Consider the following 14,574-nt stretch of genomic DNA (forward strand, 5'->3'; position numbering starts at 1 on the left):
GCCCACCCCCCACCCCCCTTCCCCTGGTAACCACTGAACTGTTTTCTTTGTCCATGTGTTTGTCCATATTCCACGTATGAGTGAAACCACCTGGTGTTTGTCTTTCTCAGTCTGGATTATTTTGCTTAGCATAATTCCCTCCAGGTCCTTCCATGTTGTTGCAAATGGGATGAATTTGTCTTTTTTATGGCTGAGTGGTATTCCATTGTGTATATACCACATCTTCTTTATCCAATCATCAGTCAATGCATACTTGGCTTGTTTCCGCGACTTTGCTATTGTGTTAATTCCTGTGATATTTTCCGCCCTCCTTGCTAGGAAGGGATTTGTCTCAACATGGGTGCCACTTCCGAAGATGTACCCTCCTGCAGGGATCATGTCTTATCCACTGCGTCTCTCTCACACCCAGCACTGGGCTTTGACCATAGCTGGCCTTCAACAACAATTATAAATCAAACCATGTTTCTGCTTTAGGTGAAAACAGATGACATGAAGTTCAAGCAACTCTTGTCCATAATTACAACTCATAACCCTAGATATGATGGAACATACACGGGACCAGGGACCATCAGGAGCTCTGCTACTGACCAGCTCTATAATCTTGAATAAAGCAAAAATCATCGAGGCCATAAATTTTTAGAATCAGGAACTTTGTACCATGTTTTCCCTGACACCCAGCATTTGATAATCATTTACCACCTTAGCCACCATGCACCTGTATGCAAAACCCTCACATTATGGTGACATACGGATCAGCTTTAAATGAATGCTAAAATTACAGGCTATCATTTCCTCACAGGCGTCCCCCTATTCTATGGAAGAGGCGGACCTACAAAGGCATACCACAAAAACTGGTCATTTGAAGCTTGGCTAATCAGGGTTCTTCTCATGAGCTTTTAAAGTAAAAAGCAGGCAAGAAACTCTGGTTTCTATCAGGAATGTTCCATTCATGCCCCTACAGTTCCTTATAAACAGTAAGGTGACAAACAATTTTCCAAAATCAGGTCCAAAGGAGGGGAAAAACAGCTCAGGATGAGTACAAGAAACAAAAATAGGTTCCGTTGTAACTATTTAGGTCAGAGACAGGGTGAAAGGTGCCTTTTTTAGAGTCAAGAATTAGACACACAACAAATAAACTGGCCCCACTGTATAGCTGTCCAACAGAACTTTCTGTGGTGGTGGAAATGTTCTACATCTGCACTGTCCAGTACCGTAGCCACAAGCACAGTGTGACGGCTGAGCACTTGAAATGTGGCTCATGTGACTGAGGAACTGAATTTTACATTTTATTTCATTTTAATTAATCTAAATTTAAATGGCCAAGTGTGGCTAGTGGCTACCATATTGGACAGTGCAACTCTAGATTCTGCCTGTGGTTCCTGACCAGAGACGACCCCTCCACCCCAGGTAACGACGGCTTCACCTGGAGATGCTTTTGGTTGTCACACTGGAGGGAGGGATTGCTACTGGCATCTAGTGGGTAGAGGCCAGGGACGCTGGTAAACACCCTACAATGCACAGGATAGCCCCCCAACAGAGAATTATCCAGCCCCAAATGTCAGTATGCTGAGTTTGAGACACCTTGCTCTACGCTTATTCAAGGTTGGAATTAAAGTAGACGCAAAACAAACTGCAACACACCTTGTCCAAACTTAACCCCCAGGAAGAATGAGGTTTTCCAAGCAATAGGAAAAGGTGTGGGCTGGTCTACAAGTTTAAAGTAGCAGGTTTTTACTAAAAAGTGTATGGAGATGTGTTGAATAACTTATTAAGATCTTCAGCATCAGAGAAATGATTTCCTGTGACATTTTTAACTTGACTGTTAACATAAGTAAACGCTGTGAAACTATGCTACGGGGCTTGTTCCTTAAGAGGTAGACACGCAGTACTGGGGGGCTGGGGCTCCCACTCCCACTCTTCTGGTTTGAATTCCTTGACCCTTTAACTGACCTGTCTGGTTTCTTGAGATGTCACTAATTTCAGATACAAGAAAACGGATACTACTGTGAAAGAAAAGCAAATCAAGACAAGACAATGACTCTGCCCTCGCAGGTCCACACGTCTACAGAGGACCTAAAGAAAAGGCAAGGGTAGGGAATTCTATTTGGACCAAAGGAAACGCACTGAGTGATTCTACTAAACGATGATAGCAAACTACATTTCAGAGTGAGAGTGATTACTTGAAATTTAAGAGGCTGGGTATCAAATAACATTGTGGTTTCTGTAGGCAGTATAAATTATGCAAGGATCAGTTTAAATGGGATCATTCAGAACTGCTCAAATAGTTCTCAAATTTATATTAGCAATGTCGAATTTAGCCCAGAATAGTCTATTCCTCAAAGAAACGGGAATAATGGACGCAATTCAATGTTTCACTTTGATTCAAACTATTTTTCAGAACACAAGATCCTCAACGTTCATATTATTGCAATGCTTTTTCTTTTCCGCCCATCTAGCACCAACAGAAACTGTTCATTATGACATGTAAGGCCCTCTATTCCTTCAGGGAATACAAAAATAAGACACAGTCTTAGTTCTGAACAACTCACATTCAGAATTTTTACACTGGCCTAAGGCAGAAATTTCCAGCCAACACGTTCCGAATTCCTAAAAGATCACAGCAATTTTTTGTGACTAACCGCAGCCTAAAACTTCAGGGGTACTGACGTTTCAGGACCTCTTCAGCTTTTCGTGTGGAACACTCAAGATCTTTTATCATCAATTAACATTTAGGGAGCAACCACTGTAATCTATTAATCAAGTGTCAGAAAAGTAATACTTAAAACAGGATTCCAACCCACTCTGTTTTACAGATTTGCCTATAAAGAACTATTCTTGGAGGAAAAAACACCCCAGTTCTTTAGGTTTCTAATTGAAATGACACAGAACCCATCCCATCTTCTTACGAAACTGGAAAGGAAACAACACCGAAGGGACATTTTTAGCATCACTTTGACTTTGTATTCAACTACTGGTGTCACACACGTGATCCAGACCAGGGGTTCTCAGCCTCAGCACTGCTGACATCTGGGCAGACAGACAACCTCTGGTATGGGGGGCTGTCCTGGGCACTGTAGGCTGTTGAGCAACATCTCTGGCCTCTACCCACTCGGTGCCAGCAGCCCTTCCCTTACCCTCTAGTTGTGACTATCAAAAATGTCTCCAGATGTCACCAAATGTCCCCTGGGGAACAAAACTGCCCCATGGTTGAGAAATACTTATCTATATTGAAACTCAAAGTACCAAAAAAGGAGACACTGTGCTAATCAAAGGCCTGGAAAGACTTTATTCCTAGCCAGAAAAGCACGCAACATTCGCCACCGAGGCGGTGGAAGCAAAACAGATCATTGTCTTTTCCTGACCGCCTTCCACCCGATGTACGAGAAACAGTCCAGGCGTAGGCCCTAGCCCTGTGTGTACCTGAAGACATCTGGCTGAACTTGTACAATTACTCCCTTCAACTCTCCGGCCACAACTGAACCAATCTACAAAAGCTGCAGCATTGGAAAAAGACAACTATGTTATTTCTGCCGGCTCAAAACGAAAACAAAGCAGTCTTAAAACACTAGCGTTGCTCCTGAATTCCACACGTATGAACAGCAGACTCCCGAGCCTGATCAAGGACAAGGACTTCGAGGGAGGGGCAGAATGTCAGGTTCTGAGGGGAGGCACCCGGGAAGAAATCCAAGCACTGGTCCCCATTTACAAGCCCGAAATCCGGGACAATCAGAATCCATTTCGCACGCCAGAGCAGTCAGCCAGGTACACCAGGCTGCTGTTCCCCCAAGGGGTAACCCGAGGAACGCCCTGCGCCCAGGTGGATTTCGGATTGACACCAGGGTCTCCCCTCGCCGCCGCCAAGGGGGAGCCCCAAAGTTGTGGAGCAGCAGCAACCCCCCAAAACGAAATCACAGTCCACAGAAGACGCACCCCTTTCTTGACCTCAGGGGGCTTCACCTGCGATCACAAACTACAGCATCAGTCACGTGGGGAACCGGTCAAACGCGCACATCCCGGTCCCGCCCCCCAGGGCTTCGAACCCGAGGGCTGAAAACCTGGATTTTTTTCACCCCCGGCCCCAGGTGACCCCTAGGCACGCCGAAGTTGGAAAACCACTGCTTTAACACTGCTCTTCCTAACTCGGAGACGGCAGAAAACCTACAGGGCTGCAGCTGGCACCGAAACAACGGGGGCTTCTCTCCAGGAGCTTCTGGGGCCGCAGGTGGCTAGCTCTGTCATCCGAGAGGGCGACCGAGCTCGGGCGGGCCCCGCGGCCAGGCCCGGGCAGAAGCCGGCTCAGCCTCTCCAGGCCCACCGGGACCCGAGACTCCCGCCCCGTGACCGGACCAGGCCCCAGCCGGACGCCCCCGCGGCCAGGCCTCCTCAGGCGGGGCCCGTTAGCGCCCGGCCCCCTCCCCGGTCACAATGGCCGCTCGCGACCGGGAAACAGGGGCGCCGGCGGCGGGGACCCAGGCGGCGACGCCGTCCCCCACCCCGGTACGGACCTTCTCCAGAGACGCGTCCATGGCTAAGGCGGCCGGCGCAGCCCGAGGGAGGTCCGGCGGCCCCGGGCACTACTTCCGCCTCCCGCGCCCGGCCGCCGTTTCCACGCTGGCAGCGCTGACGTCCCCCGCGCCCGCAGACCGCGGGGCGGAGACGAGGAGGAGCTGCCAGGCGGCGCCGCGGGGTGGGCGCTCTGCGGGTCTCCGGGAGGCGGGGCGGGGCCCTCGGAGTGGGCGGGGCCCTCCCGGCTTCCGTACCTGGCCGTCACGCCGGCCAGTCCTAATGGTCCCAGGTGAGGGGGGTATGGACAGTGGAGCTTCCCCACCGTCTTCTCAGAAGCCTGTCGCAGGCGTCAGGGTAGAAATATAATCATCACAAGTTATCACTCATGCAGTGAAAGGCTGGAAATACTAGTAACGCACCTGCACTTCCAGGCTTAAGCTTCCAAGTCCCCCCCCCACTATCAACATCCCTCAGGAATGGAACAGGCCATTCACCACAGAAGGGCGGGGCGAGAGGGACCGCGGCGCATGCGCAGGGTCAACAGTTTCCTTGGTGCTCCAGGATTTGCTTGTTTCGGGTTTTGGTCTCTCAAGTGACGGTGCTCTGAAAAGACGCTGATCATAGCTGAGGTATTTGTTTGTCTCAGACCTTACTGCAGAATTCTAGACGGGAAAGACTTGGAGTCAACTGGCCCAGCCTCCTTCTTCGTGTCAAGCCACAATTATGGCTTGTCAGGTGGTAATAATAGTGATAATAATAGATGAGTTGCTGCTCTTCCGTTTTATAGTAAAACAGCCCTTGTGGTGTAGAGATCATTATGATCTCCATTTCACAGGACCGATCTAGGTATGATCCAGAGCCAGGCACCCTGACTGCGGCGCCTGTACACCATGCATACTGCCACCATAGCTGCCTCCACCCCTGCTGTATGATCACGGTGTGTTTCTAAGGAATGGGAGCGGGCATGAATTATATTCCTCTAAATGGGGGAAACTGAAATAGATTAGTCTCCCACGGTTACAGTCGGTAAAACAAGTCACCGCTAGGAGACCGATGACGTTACAACCACAAAACCATTCCTTTTCTCTCCTGTTTTGGGCGCATCTCTTCTGAAATTGGTAAATGACTGGGTCACATTTTCAGTGAAGCAATATGTATTTTGAGCCTTCTGACTTGTATTTGGTAAATTGTCCGGTTATGTTAATAAAATTACTTTCTACCCAAAGAAGCCTTGTGTGCTGGTTTAGAGTGTACCTGAGAATTATTTGGATTGTCCAAAGAGCTCTGCAGATGGAAGGAATGATAGATTTATGTCCTCCAAGATCTAAAAATTGAATGTACCTCTGCTTGAGCAAAACATGTCACTTTTTCCAACGTGTTATGAAAATTTTCAAACGTTTGGAAAACTTGAAAGAATTGTCCAGGAACACCCACGTGCCCACTGCCTGGATTCTGCAATGAATATTTACCCCTGTTTGCTTTAGTGCAGTAAATATCCATCTATCTATCCACCAATACATCTTATATTTTGATACATTTCAAAGTTGCAGACATCAGTATATTTCACCCCTGAATACCTCAGCATGGGTATTATTATTATTATTATTATTATATTTGGTAGGAGAGAAAGGACTTTATTACAGCCTGCTAGCAAGAGGGAAGATGGCCGACTCATGGCTGAACCAACCACCTCCCCAAACAAAGACTACAGGCCAGTTATATATGGAGTTATTCTCCTGGTGGGGGCGTTGGCTGGTCTCTGCATGGGGGCAGACATCTGGTCCCAGTTCCTGATAGTCCTTTGTTTTACTACATATGCATCAGAGAATGGAGCAAAGCCCCATACGCTGGTCTTTCAATTGTCTTTGATGATGGCTATTAGCATAGACTCTCTGCCTGGGGGTCATCTCTGCCTGGGGGTCATCACATTCCTAAGGAACTCAAAAGAACAAAGTTATCACCTTAAAGCAGCTGGGAGGGTTCGCAAAATCTAATCTACAGAGCATGTCTGGGCTAGTTAGTCAGAGGTCATTTAAAGTTACACTATGGTTTCTTTTCTACAATACTGCTTCCTTTATGTCAACCTTGTGTTGAGCCGGTATCAATTCCCCGCTGTCAGTTATACCCCCAGCATAATCATATGCTGGTGTAGGGAATAGGGCCGTCGTGTTCAGTCTGGCTACTTCCTGCTGAATCAGGGCGATGTGAGGAGGTGATGGCATGGAAGAGTTACCCTCTTCTTAAAATGGGCTGGGGGGGTTTTCTAAGAGGGAGCTGTCGTGCTGTAAACCTAGAAGCCTTGATGGTTAAGGTAGACATACATTTTATTCCCAATTTAATGACTAAGCATAACAGTAGACCTATTAATACTAAGGTGAGGCCCCCTTTTATTATACCCACAAAGATGGATTGGATCCCAGCTGGTATCCAAGAGAAAAGGTTAGTAAACCAGTCACCTAAACATGATAAGAAAGGGGTTTGATGTTTACAGGCGTTTGTATCCAGGTGGCTTGTTCCCTGATTTTACTAATGCTGGTTCGTACTTGAGAAGTATTGATGTATCTGCAGCAGGTGGGCTCCCAAAGTTAGACCTATATTGTGTGAGCAAGTAACCATGTATTTAGTAAGAAGTGTTTCTAGAGAGACAAAAAGAAAACAAGGTTAATGGTGGGAGCGAATTATAAACCAGCTTCGGAGTCCAGGCAGCAGCCAGTCAAAAAGATTTCTAGATATCAGTGTCAAAGCACGTTTTGCAGATTGAAGTGCCTCTGATGATGTCATCAGGTGTTCAGATCCCTTTCTGAGTGGCATGCACAGCAGCAGATGTGAATCTCTCTCAAGTTTCTATCAAGTCCTCCAGCCTCAGTTTGCAAGACTTCAGGAAAAGGGACAGGTTCTGTTCTCAGTGATTCTGAATGAAAATTATGGAAAAGATTGAAAATGCTAGTTTGGAGGTTTGCAGCCAGATATTTCAGCAGACTAGAAGAATTCACAATCCAGTCCAGTTAACAGATATAACAAAAACCTCAAAGACAATTAACAGAACTAGGATCTAATATCCATGAATGTGTACTACAGCTTCTACTGAAACATAATTTTTCTCTCTAAAATCACCCTCATCTTTTATAAAAGATAGCCAAATTAAGATTAACTGGTTTACAAAATAAGTCTAGTCTCAATAAAACTTGGTCCAATTACTTACATAAGTATAGCAAGAATAGCAATTGATCATAGAGGCTCTTTTAAATCTGCTTTGCTGGAACTCAGATTGAACTTTAAAGGGCTCTCCACACCAGAAAAGCCAAGCCAAGCACTTGCCATCAGATTTTGCCTGAAATACATACAGATTTGGGTGGATTCCTCTCTTCTAGAGGTCCCCCCAAATATTTGAAGGTTCCAGGTGCCTGTCAGATAAGTCACCTTCCATACTTACCAGGTAGGTTGCTAGGAAACAAGGTACCAGGCCAATATTTCCAAGTGGCTTTATTCCAGAAAGTCAACACTTATTCCTCAAAAGCTGTCATCATATCTGAGTCTGTATGTTTCTCTCAAATATGACATTCCAGTCAAAGCCTCAGTAATATAACCAGTGTTTCCAAATGTGTCCTGTTTTAAGGAGAACAGATTCTTATTGAGTTTATGGAAATAACTATATTGCCATGAAAATAACCATATTCACTCACTCACTAAGAGTTTCCAAATTCTGGATGGATCAGGTAGGGAGAAAAAGATAAATGTTTCAGTTCTGCTCACAAAGGTATAATTTTACCAAATTGTTATAAGTCATAGTTAGCATGAGAGAAAAGAGAAAAAGCTTTCCTTAACTCTGAGAAAACAAAACAAAACATCAAAAAGTCAACAATGGGGGCCAGCCCAGTGGTGCAGCGGTTAAGTGTGCACATTTTGCTTTGGCTGCCCAGGGTTCACTGGTTCACATCCCGGGTGCGGACATGGCACCACTTGGCACACCATGCTGTGGTAGGCGTCCCACATATAAAGTAGAGGAAGATGGGCATGGATGTTAGCTCAGGGCCAGGCTTCCTCAGCAAAAAGAGGAGGATTGGCAGCAGTGAGTTCAGGGCTATTCTTCCTCAAAAAAAAAAAAAAAAGAACAATGTTTCACATAAAAGTCATACAAATTATAATCATACTCATCAGTTCATTCAGTCTGTGTAATCGATGCTTGACCTTAATCTTGTCAGCAGTTTCATGAAGTGTTTCTCCATTAGAGTTCTGTAATTTCTTAACCATTTCATTTTTTGCTCTGAAAGTTTATCAGAAACCTGTACTCTAGAGCAAGTGCCGGAGTCCTTTCCATTAATTTCTCTGAAGATGAAACATATTTGCAAGAGCATCAGAGCAAAACAATAATTGTCTATAAACAATAAAAGACTCAAAAATGGAAATTCACAAAGAAATTTGATTAATTTTGTGACATGCAACACTTTAAAATAACCAGAATTATGGCTGACAACCAGGACAGATCAGAATTTTAGGAATGTTATACAATTTCAAAACACTTATATCAATAACATTTACCCACATAATACTACCTAAGAAAGTTTATCATCACTTATTTGACAAAGCTTTGCATGTAATTTAACATGCCAAGTAAGCCTAGTTAGTTTAGTATTTTCCTCCTTGTAGTAAGAGTGAGGAAATTTCTTTGAGAAGTCTCAGGGGCCCCCTAAAAATCCTCAGAGAAATTCTCTTCCTTCTTCCAGATCAAAAGAAAGCCTTCATTCAGGACTTGAATATTTTTTTGAGGGGGAAGCGTGTCCAAAATATCAAAAGGTTTTAAAACACTTGTTCAGATCGGAAACAATGCTCACTGTGAAACAATGCTCAGGTATCTATTCAGCAACAACAGAAACAGTCAAGAACAGTTAAAACAGTCAAGAAATCTTAGTAGAGAGACCTCAGTCCTTCTGAACATAGGAAATTATTTTAGCAAAACAGATCTTCAGTCTTTTAGGTAGACTTAGAGCAGGCCAAAAGTTCAATAAAATTATCTGTCGAGAGAAAACCAAATTTTAATTTTTGTACCAGCTTATTTTTAACATTAAAACTCATTTACTTAATTGGATTTACTTTAGTCTTAGTCAACCTGACCAGCAGAAAACTCCTTTCAGAATTTCTCCTTCACAAACCTTCTACAACTTTCTTTTTACCTTCAAAATTTGTCCCATGCTTTCTTTTTCTTCTCTTCTAGTACTTTCGGACAAATTTATCTTTCTTAACCCAGCAAACAAACATACTTCCATTCTTAAACCTTCTTTACTGAAAATACATTTTACTTTCCTTGAATATAAAGATGTTCGTCTTATTAATTTCCAGTAGCTTTAATTAAATATTTAGAATTTTTAACCCTTACAGACCCTAGTAAAAACTAAAAAGTTAAGAAATTATGTTTATACCAGCATTCTACTTTTCATAATTTCTAGAAACATGCTACTTCATAGCACAATTTTTTTAATAAAACACGAGGTATGTTTACTAATAGACCCAAACACTTTTAGTTTCTCTGTAATAAGAAGCCAAAAGCAGATAATTTAGACACATTCAACAATAATGTTTCAGGGTTCCATCCTATCCAAAAATAACCCAGATACCCAGATTTTTATCATTTAACTTAACTTGGCAAAACTCTAAAGTTTTAAGTTACCAACAAGAACTTGGAAGCTGTTTTTTCAAGTATTCAGACAGTAAAATATAATTACTGTACCCAAAAACTCTTACCCATTTTCATCTAAATCCTTTGTTTCCAACAATTATGTTCAGATTACCCGTGAAAACTTCATGAGACATTAGACAAAATTAGCTATCATTTAAAGCTGTTATTTTGCTGGTGAATTTGTAACAGACAACATGAACTTATTTGACTAGTAAACCCAGGCTGCATGTCTGCATCATACATATCCAATACTGACAACTCTGAGGACATGCCTGTTTTAATCAAGCCAACAATCTAAAACAAGCCTTCAGTTACCAAAGATTAATCTATGTCATGTTAACTTGAAAGACATTTCGTTAATTTCCATGACATTTAGGATTTACATAAGTGCTTACTTTAAGCCAGTTAAACAGAGCTCTTCATTTTGACCATACCATCTGGAGGTAAAATATCACACATATATAACATACATATAGACATACATAGACAGAGTCTCCAGTACTATTGTTTTAAAACTACTGCCATGAATCAGTTACAGTACTATAAAGCTCCCTAGTCATGAATCCAAATTTTGGTATAAGCCTTTTTACCAATATTTGTGGAGAAGACACTCAAGATGCTGGACTGTTGGCAAGGGTGCTCTTATGGCTGTTTTTTCCTTTTTCTTTTTTGTTTCCTTCAGTCCTAGGAATTAACTACGTCACAAAGGCACAGAGAAACCACTCAAGATTTCTCCCAAGTTTTCTGGGGCTTAAACCATCCAATTGAAAGCATTTCCAATTAGTTAAAATGCACCCAAGGGGTGAGTCTCTGGAGATGCTTGAGGCGTTCTCCATGGTGGTAAAGCTGGTGTCCAACTGACAGCGGGCCTGGAGAAGGGTACAGAGCCTGACTGCAGGCGTCAATATAGTTTTAAGATTTGGTCAAGTCCCACTCAGCCCAGGCACTTAGTCCCTGAGCCAGCACAAGGTGAGCCAGGGAAGCGGGAGGCAAAGGCCTGGAGCTGGCTGGGGGCTGGGGTTCCCAGTGCCAGGGTTGAGAGTAAAGTACGAAAGGTCCTGGTTCTGCTCATATCAGGCTGGATATGACTTGGTGACAATAGAGGAGCTGACGAACAAGACAGACAAAGAAGGGAAAGAAGGGGTCAGGCCTCACCCTCATGACCTCTTCCCAAGGGTCATCAAGGTAAGGGTCATACAAACAACAGTTCCTGTCCCAGGGCACACAGCCCCAGCAGGACAGTTCACAGAATAAATTACAGGTCTCCTATCCTCATAACTGACTCAGTAGGTGCGTAAAATACTCAATGAGTCAACCGCCAAGAAAGGGCACCCCACTTGAGGTCACCGGGGTGATCAGGCCCAGAAATCAGAGGTGGGGCTCCCAGAGGTGGAGCTTTTGACTCTTTGAGATTTCTTTCTTCGTTTGAAAGCTCAAAAAGAGCCCAAAATGGCCACTGTAACTTTAAATTATCCCGGGTTATCTCGCCAGCTGTTTACAGTTATCTCCAACTTTAGGGGGCCTTTCCCAAATGGCCTCAACAAGCTAGGTAATTTCTAAAGATAGTTTGTTATGATCATCAAGAAACTCAGTCCCCAAACAGCTCATTTTAATCTATTTACTGACGCAGACACAAAGACAGAGACACAGAAAAACCAGATACCAGTGAACTAGTTCCCAGATTTAGGGTATAAAGTCCTACAACTGTTCCCACTCTGAGTACGCGCTCATCCAGTCCTATTGAACCCCAGATGGCCCTGCTGTAAACGGAAGGGCCCCAGATGGAGGGGAAGGGAGTTCATGAGTATCCTCGAGGCGACTTACCCATTCCAGAGTGAGCCCATCAACTCATCAGATACAGCCATTTCTCTCTCTACCATAATCAGCCAGCATGGGTATTATTAAAAACTGGTAATTTTTAAAGCCACCTGCAAGTGTCTGCGGATTACATTACAACATAGATTCTACAAAACAAATACTAGAGAGGTGAAACTGACCTTTTCTATTTTAAAAGTAGGTTTTAAAACTTAACAAGAAAAAGTGGGAATAATCGGTTCATTTAATATTTACCCAGATATTTATTGACTGCCATCTTGGACGGATAGGTGCTAGAAATAACATACAAAAAATAAAACAAGATCTTTTCCCTTGAGGAAACACTGTTTAGGGCAGAAGGGTCTCCTTCAGGACCCAGGGGACATCCATGAAACTTCTGAAACTATACGCCAAATTTTGTATGTGAGTGCATTTTTCTGGGGAAAATGTCCATAACTTTCATTTAATACTCAAGTCTGTGACACACATGGTAAAAAAAAAAGCTAAAACCGTTTGGCTCACAGATCGACAGACATTTAAACTGATAAATTGTAATGCAGCATTCTACGGGCTAGTACAGAGGTATGAGAAAAATATTGTAGGAAGCCAGAGTATGAAACCACTCATTGTGGAGAAGTTTAATCTCTGCTGACATTTGGCTTCTGTGTGCTGATACAGACCTTCCTTGATTAACAGGCAAAAAGCAAACCAAGTAAAGGAAGTCTGTGGTTGTTATTCCCTTTGGATCCATTCACATGATTTTTGTTGCGTCCTGAATAATATTTACATAACCAATAACATTTACATAACCATATGCTGGTTTTTAGTTTTTAATTTTTAGAATCAACCAAGTGACACCTATGTAAGATTTATTATCCACCATGGCAATGGAAAGACAATAAATTACCAAAAAGTGCGAGGGAAGAGGCAAGATGAATAGAAATGTAAGTGATATCACTAATGTCCTCAACTTCATTCCAGGGAGTAAATAGATGCTCTCTAAAAGGGCTAAGTCAAGATACAGAGTTTTAAGTATAACACTTAAAGACGTAAAGGAGGAGTCTAGAAGAAATAAAATTAAATAAAAATCGGGAGTTGGAGAGGATAGAAGGGAGAGTGCAAGTGGTAATAAACTTCTCATTTTTATTACAGAGAGTCAACATATTCTTTCTAAATGAAGAAACAGATACAAGGATTTTGTGTTTTTTTACAGAGTAGAAGATGAAGGCTTCTCTGGAGTGGGACTGGGGAATGGAGATGAGGGGATAATGGCAATGTTTCATTTTATATTCTTCCGCACTATTTGAATTTTTATCATTTGCATGCAATTCTCTTCTAAATTAAAAACATTTTTTTAAGTAAATTGCCTGTAAAAATTAGATTTCAATCATTTTTTAAAGCTTACAGAGCAATTTAAGAGAAGTCTGCAATCCCTACTGGTGACTTGAGGTGGCAACCTTGAGACCATTTGTATCCTCTCTCGCTTCATTAGTTACACCAAGTTCACTAATAGAGTTTTTAAAAAACCGAAACCAAAAAATCTTTTTATTGTTAAAACAGAGAAAACAGCATAAAAGAAATGAATTGTCATTGACTAACACCCTATAATTACGGCTCCCACCATGAAAGGAACCTTCTCGGACACCCCATAAACCCTCCAGGAGCCCCTCCCCCAACAATCCCAGCTCCCCCGTCCCAGAGAAAAAGAAACCACTTTCTGATTTTTACAGTAATCATATCCTAATATTTTCTTGGTAGTTTTATCACCCAAACACACATCCCTAAACATTGGAGTTTAGAATCATCTTAAAAAATATAAAATATATTTAAAAGTAAATATAAGGTTTATATATAAATATATATATTTATAATATATATATAAGATACGTATGTATCTTTTGGGTTTCTTTTAATCTATAGGTTTTCCTATATCTTTTGTTTTTCTCCTTTATAATTGCTTTGTTGAAGACATCAGATGATTGTTCTAGAGTTCCCCTTAGTCTGGATGTTCCTCTGTTCTCTGGATTTCCTGCTAATTGATGGTTGGACTCAGGTTGGAAGATCTGGGGGCGTGTTCAGAGACAGTGTTGTACTCTTCATTGAAAGGCACACAATGTCTGGTTTTCTCTCCTTTTGTGTTGTTAGCAGGCACTAATATTCTTTAATTTACGCTAATTCTGACCTAAATAAGAAGAGCTGTGAATTTTCTTATACCATGTACATTTTTATATCCATGGAAGGTTTCCAAGAATGTAATTCTAAGAAACGATTTTATATCATCCTTTTATTTTTATTTTGACATAATTTCAGACTTGTAGGAAAGTTGCAAGAAGAATGCAAAGAATTCTTTAAATTCTTCACCCCAATTCCCCAAATGCCAACATTTTACCACACTTGCTTTGTTATTCTCTCTCTCTTTGAATATGTGTATATATCTGTACATTCCCTCTTCCTCAACCTGGTGGATAATTGTTGGATTTCTTCAGCACTCAGCCCTAAAACCCTTGTGTTTTCTTACTCTCCACATTCTCCTCCTCTGTTATTTTCACTTAACATCTACACTAGTGTTTTTCAAGCTG

At 42.4% G+C, this 14,574-nt stretch overlaps 1 protein-coding gene across 1 annotated transcript in view; it reads right to left on the bottom strand.

Moving 5' to 3' along the window:
- The window catches only part of PDXDC1 (pyridoxal dependent decarboxylase domain containing 1), a 51,221-nt gene extending 46,322 nt beyond the window's left edge, over positions 1–4,899 (bottom strand). Inside the window, exon 1 of the mRNA XM_046666236.1 lies at positions 4,506–4,899. Coding sequence (XP_046522192.1) covers positions 4,506–4,526 — 21 coding nt within the window. The 5' untranslated portion in view covers positions 4,527–4,899. The remainder of the gene's footprint in view (positions 1–4,505) is intronic.
- Between the last annotated feature and the right edge of the window lie 9,675 nt (positions 4,900–14,574).

This window comes from Equus quagga, chromosome 7, assembly GCF_021613505.1.
Source record: "Equus quagga isolate Etosha38 chromosome 7, UCLA_HA_Equagga_1.0, whole genome shotgun sequence".
Classification (NCBI taxonomy): Eukaryota; Metazoa; Chordata; class Mammalia; order Perissodactyla; family Equidae; genus Equus; species Equus quagga.